At 40.3% G+C, this 11675-nt stretch overlaps 1 protein-coding gene across 1 annotated transcript in view; it reads right to left on the reverse strand.

The window, feature by feature from the left end:
* Positions 1-2947, reverse strand: part of LOC148830912 (SRSF protein kinase 1-like) — a 39571-nt gene extending 36624 nt beyond the window's left edge. Inside the window, exons 1-2 of the mRNA XM_088920323.1 lie at positions 2866-2947; positions 2168-2222 (exon numbers count right to left, since the gene is read on the reverse strand). Coding sequence (XP_088776449.1) covers positions 2168-2222; positions 2866-2878 — 68 coding nt within the window. The 5' untranslated portion in view covers positions 2879-2947. The remainder of the gene's footprint in view (positions 1-2167; positions 2223-2865) is intronic.
* Between the last annotated feature and the right edge of the window lie 8728 nt (positions 2948-11675).

The following is an 11675-nucleotide window of genomic DNA, read 5'->3' on the forward strand; positions in this document are numbered from 1 at the left end:
ATTTTAAATAGCTCCCATGTCAGTCTCAAGCAGGGAAAGTACATTTCATTTGTTGTTTTTTTTAGCTTACAATACACTACACACACCAAAGACTGAAAGAGTGTTTTACCCAGTAAAATGCAGATTGAATGCATTAAACAGGTGATCTTCTCAAGCTTCAGATAAAGGAAAAAAATCTACTCATAATCAATAAGCTGCAATGGTAGTTTGTTTTGCAAAGCTATCTGTCCTCAAAACTGTAAACAGGCACTTCCTGGGCTGAAAAAGCCCCATGATCAGGAGCAAACACAAAACAGGGCTGTGAAACTAGATTAATGCCAAAAAAAACACATACGAGTGGCTAGGACAAAAAACTAGATCAGACACTGTTATCTGTGGAGAAAAACTAATTCTGGGTATTTAAATTAAGAAGCCAATCTCCTTTATGTGAAACGGAAAAAAAAAGGTTTAAATGAATTCAGGGACCTGCTCTCCCTAGTGTAGCACTTTTAAAAGTGCTCAAGTGGACCAGATCAACAGAAGGAAATGGAATAAGGAATACAGCAAAGTGCAAAAAAATCCTGCCACTGCCATTAGACCTTTAGTACTTGCTGTCTTCAGCACCAAGAGATTGGGCTATTGGGTGCTTAAGGGGGTAGCTCCAACGCCAAATAATAAGGTGCAAATAGGCCCAACCTTTTGCTGTACAACATTCACCATTATCAAGTAGTCAAAATGACTCTGAGGTCATTCTTTTCATGACTCATGAAGAACAGTAAAAGTGCTTATTATTAAATAAAAATAAATAAAAACAAGACAGAATCTGCAGGAAAACCTATTTGAAAGCATTATATATATAAACTTCATCAAATCATGTGCTGCCTAAATTAGCTCTATTTACATGCTCAACACACTCAGCCTTCCCATTCTGTTCTTTCTGAGGTGAGACACAAGCCCAGTGTTGGCTAGTTGGTGCAGTTGCTCCCTCACAGCTTGCCCACAAGCATGCCAGCATCACCCATCCCCATGGCTACTAGATCAGCACCTCAGAATTCAATATCTGGGCACAGTTTCATAGGCAATTACAGCACCTTGGGAACTGCATTCCCACCGTTGCAAGCAGTCTGTTTAAATGAAAAAAGAAACAAGATCTAAAATGATTCAGTCAAGTAGGTTATTTGTTGTTGTTTTTTTATCCAGAATGCCCATGCACATTTATAAAACAGGGCACTGTGGCAGTTACCACTGCTGTCTTTTTAAATTTCATACTACAAAACACAGCTTTCACAATGCCATGTAAAAAAACAGCCAGCTAAGTAAATGTATCTGCCTGCACTCCAACTCTAAGTAACGAACTGTATTTCTCCCATATAATTACGAAGGGGCAGGAATTATAACGATGAATAAAATGCCTTCGTATGTAGAAGTTAGTCTTAACGACAGCCACGTCCCACGCTTGTGAAACCCACGGAACTCATGCGAAAGCTGCAATAGCAGGGCCAGAGTGCACAGGCAGACGGATGGAGAAGAGGGGGGGCTATTTCGGACAATTATACAACCTGAAACCTTATCTTTTCCTTACTCCACACCTCAACCTGCCACAGCTGTAGGAAAATACGAACAGCCACCACAAAAAAACGAGTCGTCTGTCTCAGTTCTATAGGATAAAGCCTTGTTTTGCTTCATTTGTGTACCTGTAACAGCAAGCAAGCAAGTACGCACAGCACATGCGCGCGTTGAAAGCACATTCGGGAGTAACCTATTAGAAAATAAACAACAATACACATTTAAGATTATATGAAATGTCTCACGGCTCTTATCCTGACCTCAGCCTTTTTAAGCAAGTAAGACATGTTCAAAGTTTCCTAAATGGAGATGCACTACGAAGTTGTAGCTAAGTCGCGGTTTTATAGTCAGCACGTCACGCTTCTGTCAAACGACGATACCCAGCACTAATGGGAAATAAACTGAGAATCATCGCTGTTTGGATTAAAGTCGAAAATACAAGAAAAATACGATTTTAATCCTAACGCCACACTGATAATGCAGCCTTGGATCAAATGAATCAATCGGGAGCAGTTCCAGGTCTTAAGGCAGCGCACATGTGTGAGCGGCCTAGTCACACCGCCCTCGATTAGACCGGCTAGCCGGGGAGAGACGCGCACACTCCGGCCAACACGATACTCACTTCTTGTTGGATTTCTTCGCTTTGGTCCTTTTCTTCCTCGCCTGCAGCGCTAGGACTGTCAGCATGAGAAGTGTGGGGGAGAAAAAAAATTAAAATTAGCTCAATTTACTTGGATAACCACTGCTTTCGAGTTATTAGGAAACTTCCGTAATCAAAAGAGCTTTGTCTCATCAACAGGCAGACGCAACATGGACAATTAGTTCTCGGTTTTTGCAGAAATATGCTTTCTTCATCTTATACACTGCGCTACTGTTATTACCTCCCTCCTCTCATTTCACACAAAAATAAAATATTAGAATCCAACTAGTAACAGAACAGTTTGCCATTGTTACTGCGAGCTATCCTGCCATTTGCGATAAAAAACTTTAAACGAACAAGAGACCTTTTGTCTTCACATATATTTTTTAAAGACTGTCACGACGGAGCAAGAAACAGTAATCGTACGGTAACAATCATAACAATTGCACTTTATTGAAATGATGTACAAACGGGGAAATAATATTGGAAAATCAATTATTTTTGCTAAGCTATTAACAGACGATGCACAATGCCTGCGTTTTATAAGCAATCAGACAGAATGAACAAACTCTGCTATTTTTACATACATAACCTATTTACGGTAGCAATCCTAATCCTATTGCCTTCACACACAGACTGTATTGATATTTTTTCTTGCATTTAATCATTGATCGGATTACCTTTTCTCTCCATGTTGGACCGGCAACTCTGGGGATAGCCGCTGAGCTCCAGTTGCTCCTGCGCAGGCGCACTTCAGGAAACTTCCACAAACAAAACTTACTGTTAACCACACCCCTCCACTCGTGACCCCGCCCCCTTCGCATTTGGCCACACCCCGCTCAACCTAGCATAGTAATAGCAGTACAGTACTATTTATTCACCCATACATCCCCATGCTCTTCCAGGATGAGGGTCACGACAACGCAGAGCTTATGTAGGAAAAGAGACGCCGGGCTAATCAGCGGGCACATAAACAAACTCAAGTTAGAGCCACCACGTAACCTAGCCAGCCCCGTCTTCGAGAGATGGAAAGAGACCTAAGAAACCCCACGGAGACAAGGGGAAGAACAAGCAGACTCCGAAAGTTCAAGCGCGGCGGAGCAGAGTCGATTCCAGGATTTAAGAACTATGAGGTAGCAGCTCCTCTGTGCCATTCGACTTCAAGTAAATTAAAGCAATGTATGGAATATGCTTTGCATTTCACAACCATTTTTATTATAAAGCGGAAGCAATGTCTTAGATATGCCGCTCACATGCAGCTGAAATCCCAAATTAAAGACATTCGAATCAAGGTATAATTCCTTCTGCCTTTTCCTGCTGATTAAGATGAAAGGGCGACCAGGGGATGTACTAAAGGTTGAAATCTGCTAAGATTTCAGCATCTCAGGACCTCAAAATGTATGTTACAGATACTTTCTTGTGCCCTGTCAAAGCTGATTACCGTCTTCATATGCATACAAAGCCTTAGCTGTGTATAGGTCTGTGGCTGAAATCACATAAACACTTCTTGTATTTGTGTTCGGATCATTCGTTCATATGCCGCCTAGCCCTGATTTTTCGAAAGGCTCCAAGATTAAAACTCGGGAGTCGTTGTGCTTTTTGTAGCGGTGGAATGGAGCAACTTCACTGAGCTTTTCCGAAACCACTGCATCCATTACCTGAAATTAAAAAGGCTGTCATCAGAAAACACCGAAATCCATCTCCAATATTCTGTAACACCATAACTAAAAGATCGGGGCGATCAATCTGCTTCTGTTCAGAACGCACACATTCAAAGAGATATTTACATAAATCGTTTAAATCGGCAATTTTAATTTCTTTGATAGAAAACGAATGTTGCATTATGAGATACTGTTCATAATACCCACTTAAATTTAATTTAAAATATATATGTATATATCGAGCAAGACAAGTATACGAACCCTACTGGAATCTAGAATTTGATCACCCGTTACAGAATTTACAATTGTGGTAGTTTTAGACGTGATGACGGTAGAAATATTACACTTCTAATAACTGAGATCTTTAAGAAAAGACATTTCGATACCAGAACTTAAAGAAAATGCATAGGTTTAAGAGGAAGGTCCATTTACATTCACATTGTAATTATTTATTTTAAATGTTACCGGCTCTAAAGAACAGAGGTATTTTATATTTGTAGTAAGTGGGCTATTTAGGCTTTTAAGAAAGTACCTGCGTTGGCCAGGACCACCTTTTCTTATGCGACCAATATTAATAACATCGCCCTTCCATGTGTTCGTCTAAGTATACCCTTCATAGTTAAGGTTTGAGAATAATATATGTAAGATTCTACACATAAGAAAAGCTAGACAAAGAGTTACCTTTAACTACAGCATAAGTAAACTTCAGTATTTAGGTAGGTGCAGGCGAACATTAATTAAACATCCTTATAACGTCAGACGGGATCCTTTATGTAAGACTCGAACTTCAGGAGATGCAAGTAAAACCACGAGAGGAGGGCGCATGTCGAGATGTTATAGTGGAAACAAGTGTATATAATCTCAACACCATACCTACCACCAACCCAGACGCCAACAGGCCAAGAACAAACTGTGAAATAGTCCGAGCGCGGATTCACCAAGGTTATGGACGTGTTGAGGAAACGAGTCTTTTGTATTGTTTTAGTGGTTAGAATACTAGAATATCACGTTATATCACATAATAAGTTAATGTACATCTGGTTTGAAGTTGCTGGACCGTCGTAACCTAACAGCACCAGGAGACGTTTAATTTACTCTTTCATTGTATTATCATTACTGGGAGATTAGAGACGATTTCTCAACGTTTTGTTAGCCTTTAAGAGTATACGTTCTTTTACTTCCAAAATTATTTTATGTTTCTAAAATTACTGTCATTGCATTGTCGTAATTGTTGTAAGGGGCGGAGCTGTAGCTCTGTGGTTCGTATCCCGCGGCCAGCAGAGGAATCCTACTCCGTTGGGCCCCTGAGCAAGGCCCTTAACCTCAACTGCTCCAGGGGCGCCGCGTAAATGGCTGACCCTGCGCTCTGACCCCAAGCTTCTCTCCCTGGATGCGTGTCTCATACAGAGCAGGTTGGGATATGCGAAAAGATAAATTCCCAATGCAAGCAATTGTATATGGCTAATAAAGTGATCTTATTAGCATTACTGTCATACAACAATAATTCACTGTGCGCAACCTTGCTGTAATTTAGTTATCTATTAATTTTTTCGCATCCCTTTTAAAACAAGACACAATTGGTTATGCCAGTTATATTTAACTCCCTGAGGCATCGTCATTTAAACGCTTTAACAACTCTTGATGTTCTTTTGCCTCCATCTAGCGGGCGTTCTACAAACCTGCACTAAAAACAGTAAAATAAAAATCTACTCTTAGATAAGATAGATAAGACTTCATTGATCCCAAAGGGAAATTGATGTGTTACAGCAGTCCAGCCCCAGACAAGCAAAAAAAAAACACATCAGAATAGACGAAAAATTAAAATATGTACAGCAATACAAAATAAATAAATAAAAATAAATACATAGGTGTGTGCAAAATATGCTCATAGTCACTCTTAAAAACAATAAAATATGTGCAAAATGTGCATAGGTATATACAGATTGAGTGTCCAAAAAAAAAGTACAATGCATTCATGCTTATTTCGTAAACATTTAGTTTCAAAGTACTATAAGATGCTCATTTCAAAGGTTTTGGTGCAGAGGTTTCCGTGCCGCAGAAGGTATTTGCTCCCAGAGGTTATCAGTAATTGCTGACTGTACAGCGTTTTCACTTTCACCTTTATTTTGCCTATTGCACTTGTAATGCACTTTATAAAGTGATAAAAAAGGTCTGGTAAAAGAGAAAAAACGAATTGCAGGCACAGGCACAAAAGGATATTAGTAAGGTCAAGAGAGAGATAGGAATAATGTCTTATTATGTCTTTATAATGTAAGCTAAATATATATATATTCACAATGACAACAGCAAGGAACAGTAAAGAGTGATGTTAAATGTCTCCATGATAGTAATAGCAAACTTCTATATGATGTAATTTGCATTGAAGCTTTCTTGCTTTATGATGGATCAAGAAAAGTACAAGAAAAGTGTTTTGTTTGTAAACACTGTGTCACTTAATCAGGGGATGTTATGTTAAAATTGTTCTATGTACTTGTAAGAACACATTTAGCATATTGTTTGGAATTTTGGATACCACTTTATAAAAAGATATTGCTGCTCTGTGGTCAGTCCAGACAACAGCAACCAGACACATTCCCAGGTTTAAAACGAAATTTCTCTTTGATAGGTCTGAATAAATGACTCTCTTAATCTTGAACAGAAATGACACGAATGGGGGCTGATTCACAATCAGAGGAGGCACCATTTACACAAAGAGTTGTGGGAGTCTGGAACAAGGCACCCAGTCACACTGTTTAAGACAATACCATGAAAATGCCCTGGTTTCCTTGACTGGATGTAAGCTTTGTGTCAATTAGCTACTAACAATCAAATGAGGTAGATAGGCTTAATGATTCTTCATGTGTATCCTTTGTAATTCAGTTCATTTGTTGGTTTACTATATCTACTACTGCTGGTTCTGCTGCTATAGTCAAGGGAAGTCATCAACCACCCTGGTCCTGGAAAAGTCTCGGTATTTCTCATTTTATGCGTATTTCAAGTCTAAAGCTTGTTTAAAACTTGATTAATTAAGTCAGTAATTGGTTCAATGAAATTATAATGAGTTGCCTGTATATCTCCAGGACCATTGCGGGAGACCCCTGACATAGGTTAATCTCTCTCCAGTGCCTCAAAGAGCGGGCTCAGTTATCTCTGCTGCTGGGATGACGAATCGTGTGTGTGAGGGTTCAGGTGGCAGAGTGTTACATGTTTTGTATTAAACTCCCATAAGGATAATATAAATTAACGGTCTTCACGTCAACAGAATAATACAGCGACCCTGAGGGAGCGCAGAACTCAATCAATAACGCCTCGCCTGTCCCATTGAACTGCGTTCATATTGAACTGTGTTCATTTGCTCATTTGATAAAGTCCCCCCAGACACGCGTAGCGGGATAAGGTGACAGTACCATCTGTTTCGGCAAGAAGCTATTCTGCATAAAGAATGATGTGGTTACGAGGACACATTAAATAGATACAAAGTGTTTTCTTTTAAAAAATCAGTACAATATGCATTAAAAAGATTCCATCTTTTTATCTTCCATATTTTTCTAAGAAGATTCCATCTTCTTATATATTTTTAATACTAAAAGTACACCACAGTGTTTAAGTGTTGCCGAGCTATTTTGTAGCCTTCCGGAGGGCAAGCTTACAATAACCGCACATCTTATACAATGGCAAATTTACTTTTATTAAGAAAATGTGACTTTGTAACGGGAAAACAGTCTTTATTCTTTCGGGTAACTTAGATAACCATCGATGTAGTAGCAATAATGTGTTGATAATGATCATGAATATCAGTATTAGTCCTCGAACTAGGACGGGGACTCGCTTCATGTGTGGATGAAATGGAGGTCTGGACTGGACTCCAGTGAGACGGAACATGTCTGCTTCGCAGAGAGAGCTCTCCGGCACCAAACTATTGTCTCTCGAGAATTAAGAATATTGTGACGACGTGGACAGGAGAAAGCGCTAACAGAGGTCTGTCAGAGGGGGATGCTTTTAACTGCATATCGTACTTTCTGAAGTATCTAATATTGCATAGTGTCTGAGGGATTTTAAAATAGCTCTTCCAAATGTCAATATCGCATTTTAAATTGTCAGAGCGCCTCAGCTTCTTGGCTGTGTGTCTGTGTTTAAATAATCGACTTACAGTACACACCCTTAAAAACGTCCAAGTGATGATTCAGAATAAGCGTAGCGAGTTAGGATAAGTCAGATGTTGTTTTCTATCATGGCAAGGTTACATTTACAAGTAGGTCACAGTTTTCCTTGGTTGTTAAAAACAGCGTATTCTTCTAAACTGTCAGTTCACATCACCTGACAACAAGGCGTTGATTGTAAATGCCGAAAAAGGTGTCAGTGAGGCGCTGTAAAAATACGAACTTTATTTTTGCTGCAAGTTTGACTATGATAGTTTGCACATTTTGTAAAGTGAGCTTGAGCATATGCTTGACAGGATAATGTGGCGTCAAGCACTTTCCGAAGATTTTCTTGTGTCAGACGTCTCTCTGATTCGAAAGGCGGAATCTTCTCCTGTTTGATATATTTTTAAACTTTTTTATGGATATTAAACTCCGTTTACATGTTTACCACTTGAGAGAAACTACGCTTGTTATATTTTATCTTGTTTTTGAGAGACATCGAACAAAAAAATAAAATGTTTTCCTTAAAGACTCCCCTTTTTTTAAGTGAAATAGTTCATAGAAGGATGCCTGTTACACAAATGTTCCCTAATTTTATAATCGATATCTAAAAGTTAAGCGACCCATGTGTCAGGCTCCGTGCCACAGGGACCTGTTACGCCCACACTAGCGGCGCGGGGAGTGCTGGAGAGTTCTGTAAATGCAGCCAGTCCCATTAACTACAGTTCGTTAACAGCAGTCTTCCTGGCGATGCAGAGCGAGCATTCTGGCAAGTACTTGGAAGCAGAGCTGCGGTTTTGACAAAGGCAGAATTGTGTCGATTTGTTAAAGGGGCACTGCAGTGAATCTAGCTCCCTTTCCCCCCCATCAGATACCCCAAGGATCATCACGTCAGGACTCATTGAACTGGGGGCCTCACTTTTCACTCCCTCCTTAGAGTCTGAGAACGACATTTATTAAACCGATTAGCTAAATGTGACTTAACCCACATTATTGTGCCGCTGGAGACTAAATCGAGTCCAAGACCACACAAGCCTCTCTGCTTTTTATTAAGTCTTGAAAAGCCTGATATTGTAATGACCCTTTCATTTTATCACTTCCCGTTTTGTTAACTGACTGACATTTATTGTTGTGCTGCATTTTATTACGCATATCTTCACCGAACACAAAGCTGTTGTTTTCTTTAATGGCCCAGCACTGCTAAATGCAGGCTCTTTTCCGCAGATTACAATAACGGCACACATAGATGGAGAGACTGTAACCCGGGGCCATTCTCTAAAAAGCATGGCTTAATCAAAATCCAATCTTACTCTCTGCTGTGGAGAATCTGTCTAATAATACAGTTGATATAGGACAGAGGTGACTGTAAGGGACTATGGAGGACATCAGTCAGACCCAGAAGCTGCTGCTGTGCTCTTGAAATCTGGGGAACAGGCAAGCAGTCAGTTCTTACAGTATCTTTGAAAACCAGCCTCAGTTAGAGATGAGCTGTTTCACCAAGGCTGTTCTCCCCAGCATCCTTCTTTGGGCCCGTTCCCATGGAAACAAGGGGATGGCTGAATTTGTAAGAAGAGAAACAGGCTTCCTGAGGTAGGAGGGTTCACACGTGTCAGAGCTGACATCTGATGCGCTGTCTGCCTTTCTAACGTCTCTGCTTGTGCTCTTGTCTGGATTGTTTGGTCCCATTGTCACTCTGCCGCTTACAGATACCAGCTTGCTTATGGACTGCAAGGTTTCATTGTTCCTCTTTTTAACAATCAATACATATACAGGCGTGTCCAGTATTACTGCAGCTCATGGCATGCTCAGCTCTTAATGACCACATTGAACTGATTACTGTAAACTCGGACTAATTGAGGGGAAGGGGTGTCATTTATTGCTGAATGCCTGTTAAATCAGCCAAAAAAGGCCCAGAGAAAAAAAAATTATATATGCTTTCTGGACATTTTGCTTTATATATTTAACAACTGCAATCAAGACAGTTGGTGAAAACTGTTCCTGTGCCTTTTTTATCAGACATACACAAGCTCTTTATTTCATGTGTCATACATATACTGTGTAAAAAGTGTTAAAGCATACAAAATACAAACACCACTCATCATAAGCAATTGACCTCCCTCTTTTAAGGCACCATTGGTATTCTGGAATTCCTATGTAGTATTTATTTTTACCCTGTTTTGTTATTTGTGCCTCTTCCGATTATGTCAGGTATTTCTGATTTTACAGACAAAATTCCCCCTTAGCAGATTTTGTTTGTCAAATCCAAACTCCGTAGAGGGAGGGTTTACTGCAATGACTTAATTAAAGCAGCTTTTTCCAGTCCTGATGGACCTACTGATAGAGACCTAAAGCATTAAAATAAAACCAAAACAAAAAAGAAAGCTTGGACTAATGCTTTCTTTCATGGTTTGGAAATGGTTTCTCTAGCATTTCCCGTCGCAAGAAATGAAACAAACATAAATAACATTCATCATGAGCTTTTTAAAAGTTAATGACTATCCTGACATGACCGTAAGATTGTATGCAGTTTGATTCAGAAGACAAATGCGGTATCAGTGTTTTGTGTATCAGAATTGTCATTGATTACAGACAGTAGTGAAAAGACTGGCTTTTCTCATTTTCGATTTGCACAGGCTGGGCCCGTGTTTGCCTGCTCTGGTGGTCTCTGATTCTCTGAGCCCAAGGAGATGTCCCAGTAAAAGGCCTGTGTTACTCAGCGGGATGTTGTTAAAAGCCACCTGACTGGACTGAAATGCCTTCCGGTATGCCACCCCCTCACCCCCAAGGAGTTCCAGCCTGTGATGCTGCACAGACGTGACCAATAAAAATGCCAGAGGGCCACAGGCATCTCCCTTCATCCCTGCATGCCCTTTTGGCCTCCAGTGCCTTGTTATATTGAAATCTAGACCCTATAAAATCCAGGAACATATGTAACAACTGAAACTTAGCGTAGTGACATTCACACTAGGAAATTAGTAATCAGATGAAATCATAGTATTATATATGAAGCCGTCATAAAGGATTTAACATACATCCTATTAATGATCAATCTACTACACATTTAGGTTTCATACAATGTGAATAAGGGATCTATAGGTACACAGTGATGTTAATACTAACCCACTCACGTTCTACAGAACCCCCGTTGGTGCTAAACTGATTATGAGAATGTGTTCAACCTTCATTTCTACAACTTCATCTAAATTTATACAGCTTGTTTTTGCACTGTTTGTGTTTAAGGCCGAGGAATTTAAAATGATCATGTTGGATTGGAGCAATATTTTTATACTCAAAATCTGATCCCAGTTTGCACTTTGGGGGCAACACAGATCTCTTCCAGACTGACTCCACACCGGCTGTGAGAGGTTTGTGGTCACACAGACAGCAGTGAAGGAGAGGTTAGAATGTGTGTGTGTGGAAGAGGGCGCTCAGTATCATCTGTGTGGTTTCTCCCAACCCGCCCCAAGGCCCCAGACTGAGGAGTCTGACCTAGATGAAGTCAGGACCAGCTGACTCTGAGGCTCTCAGATCTCACTCCGTCTCTGTTCAGAGGAGAGAGGCTTGAACAAAACAGCCCCCCACTCATCCCCCCCTTCCTCCTCCAACATGTGACACACACAGCGGTCACACAGCTCTCCTGGCAGTACGAGAGTGTCTTTGTCTGCCCCATGCATAAATCAGGGGAGA

The sequence above is a fragment of the Atractosteus spatula genome, chromosome 7 (assembly GCF_055471065.1).
Source record: "Atractosteus spatula isolate fAtrSpa1 chromosome 7, fAtrSpa1.hap1, whole genome shotgun sequence".
NCBI lineage: Eukaryota > Metazoa > Chordata > Actinopteri > Semionotiformes > Lepisosteidae > Atractosteus > Atractosteus spatula.